This window comes from Mobula hypostoma, chromosome 1 (genome assembly GCF_963921235.1).
Source record: "Mobula hypostoma chromosome 1, sMobHyp1.1, whole genome shotgun sequence".
Lineage (NCBI taxonomy): Eukaryota > Metazoa > Chordata > Chondrichthyes > Myliobatiformes > Myliobatidae > Mobula > Mobula hypostoma.
In genome coordinates this window covers 214,352,192-214,371,216 of record NC_086097.1, presented here as the reverse complement: position 1 = coordinate 214,371,216, position 19,025 = coordinate 214,352,192, and the positions used below count along the sequence as shown (strand labels likewise).

Here is a 19,025-nt window from a genome sequence, read left to right as displayed (position 1 = left end):
TACACAAATGCCTTACTGACAGCAGCAGGAAGTTTTTGGAAGGTATTCTAAGGGACTGAATATGTGTATATATTTGGATAGACAGGGATTGATTAGCGATAGTCAGCACGGCTTTGTGTGTGGTAGGTCGAGTCTAACCTATCTTTTAGAGCTTTTCAAAGAAGTTACCAGGAAAGTTAATGAAGGGCAGGCAGTGGATGGTATCTACATGGATTTCAGCAAAGCCTTTGACAAGGCCTCGCAGGGGAGGTTGGTCAAGAAGGTTCAGTCTCTTGGCATTCAGGTGAGGTAGTAAATTGGATTGGACATTGGCTTCGCAGGAGAAGATAAAGAGTAGTAGTAGGTGGTTGTCTCTCTGACTGGAGGGCTGTGACAAGTGGTGTGCCACAGCGATCAGTGCATGGTCCATTGTTGTTTGCCATATATAAACCAACAATCTAGATAATAATACAGTACACTGGATTAGCAAATTTACAGATGGTACCAAGATGAGGATGTAGTGAAGAGCAAGGATGGTGATCAAAGTTTGCAGCAGGATCTGGACCAGGAAGAAAAATAGGCTGAAAAATGACAGACGGAAATTAATGCAGACAAGCAAGAGGAGTTACACTTTGGGAGGACAAACATGGTGAGCAGTAGGACATTGAGGAGTGCAACAGAATGGAGTGATCTGGGAATACAGATCCACAATTCCTTTAAAATGGCATCAGAAGAAAGAGAGTGTTTTTGGCACATTGACTTTCAAAGTATTGAGTACAGGTGTTATGATGTTATATTCAAGTTGTACAAGATGTTGGTGAGACCTAATTTGGAGCATTGTGTACAGTTCTGGTCACCTACCTACAGGATAGTTATCAATAAAATTGAAAGACTGCAGGGAAAATTTACAACAATAATGCTGGGATTTGTAGACTCAAGTAATAGGGAAAGATTAAATAGATTTACTCGAGTTTAGGAGAATAACAGGAGAGTTGATAAAGGTATACAAAATTATGAGGGGTATTGATAGGGCAAATACAAGAAGGCTTTTTTCCCACTGAGGCTGGGAAATACTAGATCTAGAGGTCATGGGTTAAGGATGAAAGGCGAAACATTTAAGGAACTTCCTCATTCAAAGGGTTGTAAGCACATGGAACAAGCTGCCAGCAGAATTGGTGAATGTAGGTTTGATTTCAACAGTTAAGAGGAATTTGGATAGGTACATGGATAGGAGGGGTAAGGTCTAAGTGCAGGTCGATGGGACCAGGCCGATTAAAAGTTCATCATGGACTAGATGGGCCAAAGGGCCTTTTTCTGTACTGTAGTGATCGATGACATAATCAATTTTTAGAAGATGTTACACTACTAATATTTGCTGCACTTGACCTGGCTTGCTTTTCACAACCAAGTCCAGCAGTGCCGCATTCCTCACTAGGCCAGAGAAAAAACAGTGGTAAAGAAATTTATCCTGAACACACATTGGAAATTCCTCCCCACCTTGCTCCTCACTTCATTGCTACTCCTGCGTAGGTAGCTAAAGTTCCCACTATCACTGCCCATAGCTTTCACATGACACTGAAATATCCCTGCAAATATGCTCTCCTGTATACTCACAACTAGTTTTTAAGTCAGGTCACTTTTATTGCTGTGATATCATTAATCCACTTGGTTAATTACCCTGAGAGCTTACAAATCCTATTTAATGTGCTTCTTCCTGTAAACATATGCACTGCTAACCTATCTTGGATACTTTTGGTCTTGTCAAAAACTTTATTATCTGGTATTTTTTTTTGAACTTTTTTTGCAGCTTTGTGTTCACATTTCCAGTGTTCAATCTCTGTGTCCAAGCCACTGCCAAATTAGTTTAAAACCTCTCACCAACAGCACTATGAAATTTTCGTGAGAACATTGGCCGCACGTCAGGAAGCTGAATCTATCTGGCTGGTTATAGATTCTACCTCCCCAGAACTACTTTCAGTGCCCCAAGAATCAAAGTCCTGTCTCTTGAACCCTCTCACAAGCCACACTATTGTTTTTTTTCTGTATTCATTCATGCTTGACACCAAGGGTAATCTGGAGATTATTACCTTTGCTTCTTAATTTCTTTCCTAACTCCTTAAAAATTTCCCTGGAGGACTTCATCCATTTTTTTCCCCTGTGCAGGTTATTTATGCATTGACCAAGACTCCTAGTTGTTCACCCTCCCCTGTGGAAGTCCATGCAGCTGCTCAGTGATATCTTTAACTTTTATTTCCCTAGAGAAAATGTACCATTGCTTCGGCAATTACAAAAACACCATTCTGGTCCCCAAGTACAGAGAAGGGGGAAAAGGGGTAAATATTCAGACTGGGGAAAGACAAAAAGCAGTGGTCTACATGAAATAGACCTGGGACTATTGATATTTATTATATATTAACGATTAAGACTTGATATCAAAATTTGCAGACTATACCAAATGAAGATTTAGCTAACGCTGAAGAGGGATGCAAAATACTACAATAACATATTAGAATATTTACAGAATAAATGACTAAGTTTACTGTAAATGCCAGGTGATACACTTTCAGAAAAATAATAACACAATCTAAACTTTAGAAAGAAAGAAACTCAATAAATTATCGGAGCCCTGGAATAAATGCAAAAGAAAAGATTTACTGAAACAGCACCAAAACTGACTCCTTCCAACTATAACAGGAGTAAAAATAGTATCAGGAAAAACTGCAAAGTTCTGAGCTGGGAGACCAAAAATTGCTTCGCTCATTCCCCATTGAACTTTCTCATAGGCATTGATATTCCCCAAAGTTTTAAAAACTTCAACATAATAATCCATCTGAACTAGAGTAATATTCATGTGCATAATTGTCATCTATCCAGCCTTTCAGCATTCAAAAAAAATGAAGAAAAGGATAAGCTAAGTAAATTATTTCACTGCTTAACCTTGCATTAACAATTAACACTTGGTTACATCTCCAGTAAAAATGTGATTAATTTAATTGTTATTAGAAAGCATGCTGACAAAATAAATCATGATAATTTGATTCAATTGAACTACAACTAAAATCAGCTTGTTGCAATGGCAGTCATGTCTTTGGGTTTGTGCATATGCATATATAGAGGAACATAGTGCTCCTATATGCATATAAACAAACTGAAATGCTACACTTGGGTCTGCTTCATGGTGAAGGATCCAGCATGGTTGTAGTATTCAGGACCAATATAATATTCAGTCAACAGAAAACTATAAAACCTGGAGTACATAATCAACAAAACCTTTCTGATAATTCTTTATGAAAGATCAATAAAAATACCAGAAACAATAATTGCTACAGATTTTAAGGGAAATGTTTAGCAATATTATTAATGATCTCAACTGGCAGTATACTATAGTGAGGGAAATTAAACTACGTGAATGAAATGACACCTTGTAGAGCACAGCTAAAGCAAATTGTTTTCTTTAAAATACATATTTAATAGTTTTGAAATACTGTTTCAGTATATAAATGGCATTTTTTTTTCAGTCACTGAGATAAGATATTGAAATATTTTTCTACTTATGCACAAGGGACTATGACTAGTAAAGGAAAGCATCAATCAGTTCAATCTAAAATTAACCCTAACCAAATATATTTAAGTCCAAAATGTTTGACCCAATTTGTTATAAATTGTGCTGTGAAGTTCCAGAACCAGGAAAAATACTGGGTTGAGAATCCATAAATGCAGAAGAGGAGGCAACAGGACTCAAAGGCAGAAATTTTGAAACTGAGTCCAAAAATGAAAAATATGTTTGCTTTTGCAATTTGTTGCTCAGTGTTTACATTAAGTTACCTTTGATACAGCTTTTTGTTAAAATATTTTTTCCAAATGATGGCATTTACACACATAGCAGAGAAACCAAAGTTAGAAATTTTTTTATTTTGGTGGCGAAATCTCTTTAAAATAAATCACACGCATTTGTGATTAAGTACAGTGCTCTAGAAAGCATTGCATTTTAGTGGTGATTAGGTCACTGAGCTGTCACTAATCAGTTCTTGATTTCAAATCACCATAATCCCTTCCACCTCTTCATTACTTAGTATTTCGTGGCTCGCTCTTGCAAAGCGTTTGCTTTGATGGTGAAAGTAGTCACACCAGCAAGTAGATCTGAAGCTTTCACATGCAAGTCCTCCTGTCACACAAGGAGCAGGGCAGCTGCTCGTGGCAGTAATCGTAAATGGACAACTTAGAGATACAGTAAATGTGCCGTCACAAAGCATATCATAAGTCAGGTGAATTGATAAAGTGTGAACACAGAAAATAATCCATTTTAGAAAGTGCAAAGAATTTCCTAAATGAAAAAGAAATATATGTGATACTGACGCAGACTGATCGGGCGTTAATCTCGCCACGATGACAAGAGACTAATAAATTACACAGTATTTCTGCAACAGGAAGAGCAAGATATTAGACCTCCACCCATGATCACGGATGAAAACAATGTGAGAATCTCAGTTACAAGTCCACCCTCCCCCATTCTGACACCCCACCCCTCACCCCACCCAGGGTGATGAATCTGCCCCACCGACTGGTAGGGTAGGTTTGCTCCTGGTATCTTCAGTCTCTTCACTCAGCTTGGGTCAACGCACGGGATGAGGAAATTAAATGGCACGGCTGGTAAATTGAAAACAAAATCTTTCAAGTTGGATCTGCTGAAAAAGGACGATGGGCAGAAATGATATAGTTAATAATATGACACGAAGCTCAGGCCTTTCGAGTCCTGAACGTCATCCCAATAATACCAGCCTATCCTATAATTTGTGACAGGAATAACGTTGCTGGATTTCTGCCTGTAGAAGGACACTATTGTGCCGGGAACCTATTGGGATCAATTAATAATCAGGTCTAAAGGTAGTATGGTCTGGAAATAGTTCATTCCTCTGCTCCTTCATTCACTAGAAGCCTGCATCGCCTAGATAACCGAACAAAGCAATCAAAATGGTCTTAAAATAAGCGATTTCTTATGCCAACGATATCATCTCTTCCTTAAATATTTATTTACAAATAGCTATATATAATATGAGCGTCCGGTCCACTCCGGAACAAAATCCAAAAGACGCGATATGTACTTTCGTCTGAATATCCCAGGTGGAAAAATCGTTCGCAGGACCACACCGCACCTGCTTCAAGCGCTCACAGCAGCAGGCGTTCGGTGGCAATCACAGCCTTTGTCAACTGGCGTTATCCATCCGGTCCGGCTTCATTTTATTCACCAACAGCCAGATGCTTCTATGCTTGCCCTCTTAAGAAAAATCAATACAATGCAAGCAGCCCTGCCTCTAGCACATTATTTGCCCGAAGATCTTTCCATTTTATTTCGTGGTTTCCTAAAAGGCGTTCTTTCCGCTGGGAACAAACGGTTTGTTCTGTGGCACATCGGACTTCAGCAATGTGCACCGTCAAAATGAGCAAGCATCTAAAAACAGGTCCACAGTGCAGCTTACAGCATCCAGTTTCAATGCACATACCACAGCACCAAACAACAAAATATGCATCAAGAAAAGAAATTTCACTCCTGCCTTTATCTGGTGAAAGAACAATCAATTGGAGCTGGTGAGATAAACCGGAGCTCGCAATGTACCGCGAGCCCGACACTCAGCATCCCGCCCCCATCCCCCGCCAATCCCGGGGCTCCCGGTTGTTTTGGGCTCGGGCCGGTGAATGAATAGCTACTCGGCTCCGCGATGTTGCTGTTGGGTTGGGAGCAAACAGGCTGCCAGTCATTGACAGTATCGGGGTGGATTTGGGTGAACTCGCGAAAGAGATCCCGGTGATACCAATTTTTTAAAAAAAACAGTTGAACTACGGCAACACAACCACAAACTGAAGTGTCAGCGCGACTCAAAGTGCCGATGGCAAATACAAAAGAGATAACAAACAAGCATGATTTTATTCCATCTCCACAGCGCACAGACAGCAACCCAGCAGAGCGCGATTAAACACAAAGAGATGGTAGGATAGCGAGACGAAACGGAGCGCAGCCCCTGAATGTTATTTGGCAATAGATTGCCAGCGATTCATGTTTTGGAACTAGGTGTACTGTCATTCTATCTTAAAAGTTGACAGGTTCCAACACACACAATATATTAACCGTGACATACTAACTCTAAGTATACACTTAATAAACACAGAGATTTCAGCAAGTAACCAATCGGTTTTTCTTTTGCGACTAATGAAAGTACGCAGATCCCTTCAAACGTCCCAGATCATTTTTGTAAGCAATGGTTACACACTGCCCAAGCACAATGGGTCGGCGTGGAATACTCACCAACTGTAAAGTACAGAGGAATATTAAAGTACAGCGACCCGTGCAGCAACCCATTCCAACCGGAGGGAAAGTCTTGCCGGAAGAATCTGATTAGGTCTCGACACCTTTCGAATCGCAATCAGCGAAGTCTATGGTTAACAGAGTCTGGTGTAGGATGTCACTCCATGTACGCGGTGCAGAGAATGGAGGAGAGGCAGGAAGGCGGCTAGTACAATCCAACAGCTCTGGGATTGTTGCAGCTGAGAGGATTCGAGACGCTTCTTATACAGCCGCGAGCCCGATCACTTGCTGGGGAAACCAACTATGAAGTGGGAAGACGGGGTGGCCGGGGTTTATGGGGTAGGTCGGAGAAAGTTTAATTGAGTTGGTGGGATTTTCTGAAACGTAACTCGTCAGGACGCTCTGGGCTGGGCTGGGCTGGGCGGGGCGGCCCTCCCCCCCAAAAAATGAATTCGAAAAGCGGAGGGGCTGGTGTAAGCAGCAGAGTTGGAAACAGGGCAGTTGAGGGTTATGGTGAGCGGGTCAGTGGGCGGAGGTCGGGAATGCTTGGGAAATTCAAGGGGCTGAGCAGATGAGAGTGTGGGGTGAAACAGGCTGGGGTGTGAAGGCTGCCTTGAACATCATGGCTGGGGAGGAAGTATTTGTCAAAGAAAACAGTGATAGGCTGTGGTAAATTGGCAGAAACTCGTCCATCTCCATTCAGACTAACACGGGAAAGTTCGGAAACTAAAGGGAAAACCCGAAATGTTGCAGACTCTCCGTAGGTCGGGCAACATTTCTGAAACAGAGCTCATCGTTCGGGTGGAAGACTCTTCGTCGGAATTGGTAAATGAGAAAACAAATTGGTTTCGAGCTACGGAGGTGGTTGGGCGAGAGGTTTGGGATAAAGGGAGTCTCTCCGAGAGGGTGAGGCCAGTAATGGTCAGATGATCTCAATATGTGCAGGAATCCAGGTTAATAGATTAATGCTGGAGTTGGAGGCATTTTTTAAAGGGCCAATGAAACCCATGAAATACTAATCACGAGTACAAAGCACTACAGCACAGAAACAGGCCCTTCGGCCGATCTAGTCCGCAGCGAACTACTATTCTGCCTCATCCTGTCGATCTGCGCCTGAACCTCAGCTCTCCACACCACCCCCATGCAGGTACTTTCCGAAATGTCCTCTGAATGTTGGATTCAACCCCGCATCCACCGCTTTCTACACTCTCACCACCCTCTGAGTGAAGTTCCCCCGATGTCACCCGTAAACATTTCGCATTTTACCCTTACCTATGTCCTCTAGTTCTAGTCTCTCCCAGTCTTAGTGGGGAAAAACCCTGTCTATACCACTCATGATTTTGTATTCGGAAACAATTATTTCTTACTGAAAGTTGAAACAAAAGGGGAATTCTTGAAATGCCCAGCGTATCAGGCAGTAGAAGGAGAAAAAACCAGTTAAGGTATTGTTACAGAGGGATAACCTTACAGCAGAGAGGGCCATTTCTGTTACGTGGGAACGTCAGTTACTCGTAATTGTTGAATTTGATATTGAAATATGAAGACTGCGATATGCCTGGACAGAAGATGAAGTGCTGTTCCTTGACATTACGCTGGACCTCTTTGGAAAACGTATACAGTTGGGTCAGATTGGAAGTGGCGCGGGAAGTTGAAGTGACCAGGCAACTGGAAGGTCTTGATTGCCCTTTCAGACTGAACAGAAACTTACTGCAAAATGGGTAACCAATCTATATTTGGCTTCTCCCGTGCAAAGATCATTAGTATCAAATGCAGTGCATTAAAATCGAGGAGATACAAATGCATGTTGCTTCAGCTAGAAGGAGCATTGGTGAGAAGGGACGATTGGAAAAGGGCAGATGGTGAATTGTTTGTTGTGTAGGAAGATGCTGTGACATGATGAGTGTATTTTATTGGTGTGTTTCTAGGCACTTGCAAAGCGGATGGTCCAATAAGTGTGCTGAGAGGAGGAGAAGAGAAGATGTGTTTGATGATGGCATCCGACAGAAGGTGGCAGAAACTTAGGGAGGATAATCTGTAAAATGTGGAGAGCATTATGCTGGAAAAGAGGAGGAGTAGAGTGAAGCAGATGTACAGGCAATGAAGCGGATAAATTAACAGTTCTGTGCAGTAAAAGGAGGGTAGGTCATTGGAGGGATAAGGAATTTTAGAGGAACTGCTGTGGAAGGTGTGATCATCATGTTACAGATAAACTGGGAGAACAAATGGAGCCCTTTCAGCAGTGTGGATGTGAGGATGATAGCCAAGGAAGTGATTTGGTTTGTAAAGGGCATTAACCCATCCCCTGCCAAGGAGGTAGTGAAGACAATACAGGGTAAAGAGTCAGAGCTGGACCATGTGAAAGAGAGAACAATGTGTAAATTAGCTTCATACATTTGATTTTGGGAAGCAACATTGATATGTCAGCAACACACTAGAAAAACAGGTGGAGGTGGAGCCTAGTTTGGCCTGAAACAAGGATTGCTCCATGAATTCCACCAAGACTCTGCATAGACAAGGAAATCTGCAGTTGCTGGACATCCAAAACAATGCCCACAAAATGTTGGAGGAACACAGCAGCCCAGGAACCTACAACTAACAAGATGCTGGAAGGCACTCAAGATCTAATTAGAGTAGAGATTAGTGAGAGTAAGGCAGAAAAAGGGTGAAATAGTCAAGACAAAGTAGGAAGTAATAATCTCTGTGGGGCAACAACTAGTTGAGAGGTTGGGATTACCAGGGCACAGCATTTATGGGCTGTGTAAAGTTGAGAACCTATGAGTCCAGAAACTGTGGAGGAAATAATCTGCCATATTATTGGAAGCTTACTTACTGTTATTGAAAATTATAAAAATGCTGGAAATACGAAATACAAACAAAAACTAATGTAAATACTCTGCAGGTAAGGTCCACCTGTGGAGAAAGAAACAATGTTTTGGTATCAATGACTTTTTATAAGAGCTAAAGAACAGCAAAACTCTAGCATAGTTTAAGTTGCAGAAAGTAAGTTGGTAAATTTTTCAAGCATTCTTTGTCTTATTTCATATTCCATTGTAGTGGTTTGTATTTCACACTTGATGTGTTTTTTTTCTCTATCTCTTACTCTCATTTGTTGCTTTTTTGCGTCTCATCCAGACAGATCAGATGTGAGTAACAAGCTTTCACCACCCTCTCTCAGACAGCACATTCACCACTTGTGTCATTCATTTTCTCTTATCTACCCTCAGACATACAATCTCTTTGTTCTTTGCATTCATCCTTCACTCTTGCAACAAGTTTGACTTCAGATTTGTCTACTAACATTTGGAAAGCCAAGGCCTGATTAGTGAGAGTCAGCACGGCTTTCTGCATTGGAAATCTCCTCTTGCAAATTTGATTGAGTTGTTTGAAGAGAGTTGGACAGCAGACTTTGGCTACATGGAAGAATATTCGCAAGGTTACACAATGTAGGGTAGCTGAGAAGATTAGATCATGTAGGATCCAGTGTTAATCGGCCAATTGGTTACAAAATTAGCTTGGTGGAATGAGTCAGAAGCTGGCAATAGAGGATTGTATTTCAGATTGGAAGCCTATGTCCAGTAGTGCTCCTCAGGGATCGACGCTGGGGCCTCTGCTGTTTATAATCTATATAGTAATATGTTTTAGATTGTAGTTGGCATGGTTACTAAATTTAGGAGTGACAACATAATTGGTGATATAATGGACTATGAAGAGAGTGATCTAAGATTACAATAGGATCTAGCCCAACTGGAGAAGTGGGCCAAAGAATGTCAGATGAAATTAAACTCAGGCAAGTGGGAGGTGTTGCACTTTAATACATTAAATGATGGCAGGACTTACTAAGTAGTAAGGCCCTGGAGAGTGCTGCAGAACAGAGAGACCTACGACTACGGATGCATAGTTCGCTGACAGTGGAAACGTAAGTAGAAAGGGTTGAGAAGATGATGCTTCATTGTTCTGCATGTTTAATACAGGAGTGGGCACGTGGCCAAGTGGTTAAGGCATTGGACTAGCAACCTGAAGGTTGTGAGTTCGTGCCCCAGCCAAGGGAGCGTGTTGTGTCCTTGAGCAAGGCACTTAATCACACATTGCTCTGCGACGACACTGGTGCCTGTATAGGTCCTAATGCCCTTCCCTTGGACAACATTGGTGTCATGGGCAACTGCTGGTCTTCCATACAACCTTGCCCAGGCCTGCGCCCTGGAGAGTGAAGACTTTCCAGGCACAGATTCATGGTCTCGCAAGACTAACGGATGCCTAATGTTAATACCGGAATTTAGTCTTCATTTTACAACTATATATGTCACCGGTGAGACCACACTTGGACTATTGCAAGCAGTTCTGGTCACCCAGCTAAAAGAAACTAGAAAGGAATCACAAGGATGTTATCTTGACTGAAGGACTTGCGGTTTGAGGAAAGCCTGAATAGTTTGGCACTTCCTTTCACGAAGGCTCAGAGGCTGAGGGGTGACCTTATAGAAATACATGAAATCATGAGCAGCATAAATGAGGTGAATGGTCAAAGTCCTTGGAAGATATAGGTTTAAGGTGAGAGTGGAAAGATTTAAAAGGGATCTGAGGGGTAACTTTATCACACAGAGATTAGATTATGAGGATACGCAGTCCTCTTTTATTGTCACTTAGAAATGCATGCATTAAGAAATGATACAATGTTCCTCCAGAATGATATTACAGAAACACAAGACAAACCAAGACTTAAAAAAACTGACAAAAACCACATAATTATAACATATAGTTACAACAGTGCAAAGCAAAACTGTAATTTGATAGAAGAACAGACCATGGGCACGGTAAAAAAAAAGTCTCAAAGTCTCTCGCAAGGCCCATCATCTCATGCAGACGGCTGAAAGAAGAAAACACTTCCTGCCATGAGCTTCCAACGCCGCAAACTTGCCGATGCAGCATCCTGGAAGCACCCAATCACAGTCCGACTCCGAGTCCGTCCGAAAACTTCGAGCCTCCGACCAGCTCTCCAACACCATGCACCGAGCACCATCTCTGCCGAGCGCTTCGACCCCGACCCCAGCAACAGGCAATAGGCAAAGCCGAGGATTTGGGGCCTTCCCCTTTGGAGATTCTTGATCGCACAGTAGCAGCAGCAGCGAAGCAGGCATTTCAGAAGTTTCTCCAGATGTTCCTCCATGCTTTTCATGTCTGTCTCCATCAAATCAGGATTGTGCACGGCATTCACAAATACGATATCAATTCGGAGTGGCCGCGCGCGCTACATCGCGCCACCATCTTCTCCTCCATCTTCTATGGTGGGTATATGAAATGAGCTGCCATAGGAAGCTGTAAAGGTGGGTATAATTACAATGTTGAAAATATATTTAGGCAGGTGCATGAGTAGGAAAAGGGATATGGGTCAAATGTAGGCAAATGGGAATAGCTCAGGTAGGTAATTTGGTTGGCATGGACAATTTGGGTCTCAAGGACCTGTTTCCGTGCCATATAACTGAATGAATTCTGCCTCAGACGGCATATTCTCATTATAAATTAGCTCAGCAATCACTTGCACTATATATTTTTTCAAAACAGCAGCAATGTATCCTCTGTCACCTGATACAACCCTTTACATGCCAATATTGATTCTGATGGATCAATCTATGAGAATATATAGTAGTTTCTTTCTTCAATTTACCTTGCATTGAAATATACACAGAAAGCTAAATAATAACTATTAAACCATGAAAATGTACAATTATAAATATATTGAAAAACTTCAACATCACAATATACTTTTGCAATTGGATCCAATTATTTCTTGATGCTACACACATAATATACAAAATTTGACAAAGAAACACATACTATCCACTGAGATATAACTTAATACCAGTTACGAATTAAAGATTTCATCAGTGAAGTTGATCATGGAGACAAAAATTTCTTACGCATTCCATTGATATAATAGATTATTTTTCAACCTTTCAGTGTCAAAATTATTTACCATTTTTTTTTCCAAATTGCAAAACACGAATTGCACCGAAAATACTTCACTTGCTGTAGCTAACATTGGATTGCTGAATTCATGAAAGGGGCTTTTGACTATCATTATTATCCACTGCACTTATAGAAAAGACAGCACCACTCTGCTTTTCATAACTGTCACTACCTTTCACAATTTAGGTCAAGAGACCTGCAGGATGTGAGTGTTTGCAGTTCTCTGAATATTTAAAATGGGAGAGTGTGACAAAAATTGTAGTAGTCTCATACTGAAAGATCTTGGGAAACAATTGTATTTTCTTTCTTAGGCAGTCCTTTGCGATAGACAGTACCTTGCTTCCACTCAGGTCCTGTGAATTCTTAGGTGACTGGTGAGACCAACAGACTCTAACAAACATGGGGGAAGAGTTTCTTGGCACAGCAGGCAGGTGGGTGGTTTGTGAGTTACAATGCTTTCTCTGTACTTATGGCAGTCTATTCCTGGGGAGATACCAGATTGTTTGGAGGGAGGGAGAGTATCAGAGAAATGAATAGGTCAGTCAGCACAGTCCTGAGGAGATATTGGATTGTGCATAATTGGCAAGGACTAATTAAAAAAAAAAGTTAGGTTCAAGTGGAGTGGCCATTGTTTCAGCAGGCCAGTGTTGGACAGGGGAGCTGAGGCTTGGCTAGGCCATAGGTAGATTCTTTTCATTATTTATTCTTTCTTTATTTCTTATTGCACGTTTAGAGCAGGGAGAATGCCAGACAGGATTCTGAAGTACTTCTCTTGTGAGATGTGGGAAGGTAATATGACTACTCCCACTTGCTGACTACACCTGCAGGAAGTGCATCCTGCTGCAGCTTCTATCAGACTGCATTAAGGGGTTGGAGCTGGAACTAGATGATCTCTGGATCATTCAGGAGGCTGACTGGTTGATAGATAGGGCATGCAGGGACGTAGTTACACCCAAGGTGGCAGTACCTGTGTAACTGAGTAATCGTCAGGAGGGTGAAAGGGGATAAACCGCCAGCACAGAGTAGCTTTGTGGCTGCTCCCTTCGACAACAGCTTTGGATACTGTTGGGGGGAATGACCTAGCAGAGGAAAGTTACAGTGGTCAAGTCTCTGGCACTGAGACTGCCTCCGTGTTCAGGAGGGAAGGGGGGAGAATTGTTGAGCTGTAATGATAGGAGATTCATTAGTTAGGGGAACAGAACGTAAGTTCTGTGGGCAAGAAAGAGATTTCTGGAGGGTTTGTTGCCTCCCGAGTGCCAGGGACATCTCGGATCAAGCCCACAGCATTTAGGGGGGAGGTGGCAGTGGGCAGCTGGAGGTCGTGGTCCACCTTGGTACCAATGACATGGGTAGGACGGATGACGAAATCCTGCAAAGTGAGTTCAGGGAGGTAGGTTCTCAGTTAAAGGACAGGACCTCCAGGGCTGTGATCTTAGGACTGCTACCCATGCCACATGCTACTGGGGCCAAAAACAGGAAGGCCGTGCAGTTTAACACATGGCTGAGGAGTTGGTGCAGGAGGGAGGGCTTCAGATTTTTGGATCCTTGGGTTCTCTTCCTGGGAAGGTGGGACCTGTACAGAGTGATATTTTGCATCTGAGTTGGAATGGAACTAATATCTTAGTGGGAAGGTTTGCTAATTCTGTATGGCATGTTTAAACTAGTGTTGCAGGGGCATGGGAACTGGAGAGTTTGTGAAGAAGGGTGTTGATAAGCCTACATACAAAGACAGGAATTTAAATGTTGAGTATGCTGGGATTAATGTTCTGAGCTACTTTAATACAAGGAGTATTGTAGGAAAAGTGGATGAGCTTAGGGCATGGATCAGCACATGGAGTTTTTGTAGCCATTAGTAAAACTTGGTTGCAGGAGGGGTAGGACTGGCAGCTCAGTGTTCTGGAGTTTTGTTGTTTTAGAAATGATAGAGTAGGAAGGATTAAAGGGAGGAGGGTGACATTACTAATCAGGGAAAATGTCGTAGCAGTGTTTGGTCAGGACAGACTGGAGAGCTTGTCTAGTGGGGATTTATTAGTAGAACTGAAGAATAAGAAAGGTATGACCACGTTAATCAAGTCAAGTCAGGTCAAGTCACTTTTTATTGTCGTTTTGACCATAACTGCTGGTACAGTGCACAGTAAGAATGAAAATGTTTTTGAGGACCATGGTGCTACATGAAACAATATGAAAACTACACTGAACTACGTAAAACAACACAAAACTACACTAGACTACAGACCTACCCAGGACTGCATAAAGTGCACAAAGCAGTGCAGGTATTACAATAAATAATAAACAAGACAATAGGCACAGTAGAGGGCAGTAGGTTGGTGTCAGTCCAGGCTCTGGGTATTGAGGAGTCTGATGGCTTGGGGGAAGAAATTGTTACATAGTCTGGTCGTGACAGCCCGAGTGCTTTGGTGCCTTTTGCCAGATGGCAGGAGGGAGAAGAGTTTGTATGAGGGGTGCATGGGGTCCTTCATAATGTTGTTTGCTTTGCGGGTGCAGCGTGTGGTGTAAATGTCTGTAATGGCTGGAAGAGAGACCCTGATGATCTTCTCAGCTGACCTCACTATCCGCTGCAGGGTCTTGCGATCTGAGATGGTGCAATTTCTGAACCAGGCAGTGATGCAGCTGCTCAGGATGCTCTCAGTACAACCTCGGTTGAATGTGGTGAGGATGGGGGTGGGAGATGGACTTTTCTCAGCCTTCGCAGAAAGTAGAGATGCTGCTGGGCTTTCTTTGCTATGGAGTTGGTGTTGAGGGACCAGGTGAGATTCTCCGCCAGGTGGAGACCAAGAAATTTGGTGCTCTTAATGATCTCTATGGAGGAGAGATTATATTATAGATTAACCAGGATTTAGAGGAGCAAATTTGTAGAGAGATCATAGACTGTTGCAAGAAACATAAGATTGTGATTGTAAGAGATTTTAGCTTTCCACATATTAACTGGGACCTCCATACTGCAAAACGGCTGGATGGCGGAGAGTTTGTCAAATTTGTTCAGGAAAGTTTCCTTAATCAGTATATAGAAATCACTAGTGACAGTGCTATACTACATATTCTATTAGGGAATGAAACAGGGCATGTGACAGAAGTTTATGGTAGGGGAGCACTTTGCATCTAGAGATCATAATGCTATTATTTTCCACGTCACTGCCTGGAAGACAAACTGGATTGCCTACATCTGCAGCTGACCCAGCATGAAATGAAGAACTACTGCGTGCTTGTTCTTACAGAAACATGGCTTCAGGACAATGTCCCATGCACCAGCAATCTTCAGGCCATGCTAATCAGGGACTTCTGTTAATATTATTTTGTGACTGCATGTTCTATGATAACTATATGTGCTGTGTGTGACTGTACTACGTTTTGCAACTTAGTCTCAGTGGAAGATGTTTTGTTTGACTGAATAAATGCGTATGGTTGAATTACAATTAAAGTTGAACTTGAACTCAGAGAAAAGTCATTTCTGCACAGTGTCTATGTCCTCTGTTCATGACTCTCCCACTAATGGAAACATTTCCACATCTGCTCCGTAAAGTCCTGTTAGGATTTTATGTTTGAATAAAGTCACCCTTCTAATATACCAACACATAATGTCTAGATCTCTTCTTAGCAAAATCCTCTCGTCACAGAAATTAGCCTGGTGAATGTTATTTGAATCGTTCCAGTGCCAGTATATTCTTTTCAAGTAAAGTTCATCTTTCACAGTGTGGTCCCACCACCACCCTGTATGACTGTACCAAACAGTCTCTACTTTTAAACTCTGACCCCTTTGCAATAAATGCCAACATACTGTTTGCCTTTTTAGCCACTTGTTAGACCTGCCTGCTACCTTTCCATGAGTCGTGCACAAAATCCCAAGATCCCGTTGAACTTCCCTCATTTTGCAATCTCTCTCTATTTAGTTCAGAATCCTTTCAGTTTCTCTTGCAGAATTTGCCAGATCTTACACTTCCCCATGGTAAATCCATATCCCAGATTTTCACCCACTCAATCTATTTATGTCCCATTGCAGAATCATAATGTCCTCATCGCAACGTTTCCTTTGATCTATTCGGTATTATTTGCAAACTTAAAAACATTACATTTTGTTCCCTCCTCCAGGTCATTAATGAAAAATAGTAAACAACTGCAGGCCAGGAACATCACTAGTTACAAACCTCAAGTCTAAAAGAGATCAATTTATTCCAAATTGCTGTTTTCTATGATACAGTTTTTTAATTCATGCAAACACGCTATTCCAACACCTTTAGTTCTCAATTTAATCACCAGCCTTCTATAAGGCACCTTGTCAAATGCCCTTTGGAAATCTAAGTTACCATATTTACAGGTTTCCCTCTACAAGCTCTCCCTGATGTATCCTTGAAGAACTTGAGCAAGATTGGCAAACATAACTTACCATTCATTCGTAAAACCTTAGAAACCATAGAAACTACAGCACAGAAACAGGCCTTTTGGCCCTTCTTGGCTGTGCCAAACCATTTTCTGCCTAGTCCCACTGACCTGCACATGGACCATATCCCTCCATACACCTCCCATCCATGTATCTGTCCAATTTATTCTTAAATGTTAAAAAAAACCCGCATTTACCACCTCGTCTGGCAGCTCATTCCATACTCCCACCACTCTCTGTATGAAGAAGCCCCCCCTAATGTTCCCTTTAAACTTTTCCCCCCTCACCCTAAACCTATGTCCTCTGGTTTTTTTCTCCCCTTGTCGACTAGATCTGCTTATATTTGGCAATGCAACAGCCAATAATAAATATCTTCACAAGTTATGGACCTAAAGTTCAACTGTTTCTCTCAAGCAGACTACACATACATTTTGACATGTTTCATTTTACTCATAGTGAAAATTCATACTGAAATAATTCTATCTGTTGGTTGGGTGCCATGGTAGCATAGTGGTTAGTGCAACGCTATTACAGCTCAAGGCGTTCCTGGGTTCAGAGTTCAATTCTGGTGCCGTTCTTTACGAATCTCTGTATGTCCTCTCTGGGTCCTCCTGCAGTTGCCTCCCACAATCCAAAGACATATCGGGCAGGTTCATTGGCCATTGTAAATTGTCCTGTGATTAGGTTAAGGTTAAATGGGTTTGATGGGGATGCAGGGGCAGCGTGGCTTGAAGGACCAGAGAGGTCTACTCTGTGCTGGATCGCCAAATCTACTTTAACTATCTACTTTAATTATCGCTCTCTGGAGTCTCTGCTGTTTATTCACCAAGTTTAATGCATTAATGAGGGTAATTTTAATCTAACAATTAGACAGCAAGCCCAGGGGATCAGATGGAATGGTGATTTTGCACTCCATTCAATAATATTCTCTACTGATGTTAATATAAAACCTTAAGACTCAGGCCATGTGCTCTGGAGAAGGTGAACACAAAACCAAATTCAGGTCATCCTGGGCAGGTGATAGTGAGGCTGGTAAATTTCCTCTTAAAGCAAGTCAGTCTTCTTATTTCTTAATAACTGTTGACAAAATATGCTTCAAGACAATGCTTCTACTCTTTCTGTGACAGGTTGTTATTTTAGAAAATAATTGTTAGGGGGAAATTCCAAACCTGTCTAATGAATTTATTTTATTTAGCTGAATGTGAGGGATAAATTGGCTTCCTCAAAAGCACATTTTCTTTTCTGTCCTACTGTCAAAGAGTGTCAGCTTAATGTTATTTGTTATGTTATTCATTTCCTGGGACAAAAAAGAAGTATATTTTAATTCATAAATTAATAAAGCATCACATAAATACAGAGAAAGAATGAATGGTTTAGGTAATGTAAAATACTATTTGTCATTTAAACTTCACACTCAATTAAATTGTCTGGATTCACTTTTTAATCAATTAGAGCTCAGCTTAACCGATTTAATGAAGCAAACATTAATTTTACAGTCCATTATCACATCCTTCAAGAATTTCCTACATACATTTTTAAAGAAAAGACTTCCTTTTTATGTTGACAAACCAAATGAGGAAGAAAAACAAAGTGGAAACCATAGGGTTGAGTGAGTGAAGCACAATACACAGAACTGTTGGGCTAGTTGAACAAATAACTAAATAAATTTGTTTCATCTTTATGAATATTTATTAGAAATCCCATACTGAAGTGAATGAACTGCTTTTTTCTTGGATTACTGACAAACATTGGTGGAAATTCCTTTGTTTTCTTCAATAGCTAATGATTCAAGATTGCATACATTTGAACACAAGTGTAAGGAGAACAAAATAATTGTTACCCTGGATATGATGCAGCACAAAGAAAAACAAAAGGTATAGAAGTCAACAGCAACAATAATAATGATGATAATAAACACATTGAGTATAAATATATAAGAGCTTCTATACATAGATTGATTGTGTATCCATAATGTGATGCCAGGCTGTACATAAGGTTTCTAATTGGAAATAACAAAGTAGCAGTGGAGTTGGGAGGCATTGATCAGCCTCACTGCTTAGGGAAAGTAATTGTTTTTAGACCATAAGACCATAAGTTACAGGAGCAAAATTAGGCCATTTGGCCCATTGAGTCTGCTCCACCATTTCATCATGACTGATCCATATTTTCCCCCAGCCCCAATCACCTGCCTTCCCCATATCCCTTCGTGCCCTGAACAATCAAGAATCTATTAATCTCTGCCTTAAATATACATAAAGACTTGGCCTCCACAGCCGCTTGTGACAACAAATGCCACGTATTCACCACTCTCTGGCTAAAGAAATTTCTCCTCACCTCAGTTCTAAAAGGATGTCGCTCTGTTCTAAAGCTGTGCTCTCTGGTCTTAGA

The 19,025-nt window shown here is 41.4% G+C and overlaps 1 protein-coding gene across 2 annotated transcripts in view; it reads right to left on the bottom strand.

The window, feature by feature from the left end:
* LOC134343099 (sodium/potassium-transporting ATPase subunit beta-1-interacting protein 3) overlaps positions 1-6,444 on the bottom strand; it is a 523,347-nt gene extending 516,903 nt beyond the window's left edge. For both annotated transcript variants that reach the window (XM_063041993.1, XM_063041989.1), the window contains exon 1: positions 6,281-6,444. In XM_063041993.1, coding sequence (XP_062898063.1) covers positions 6,281-6,334 — 54 coding nt within the window. In that variant the 5' untranslated portion in view covers positions 6,335-6,444. The remainder of the gene's footprint in view (positions 1-6,280) is intronic.
* Between the last annotated feature and the right edge of the window lie 12,581 nt (positions 6,445-19,025).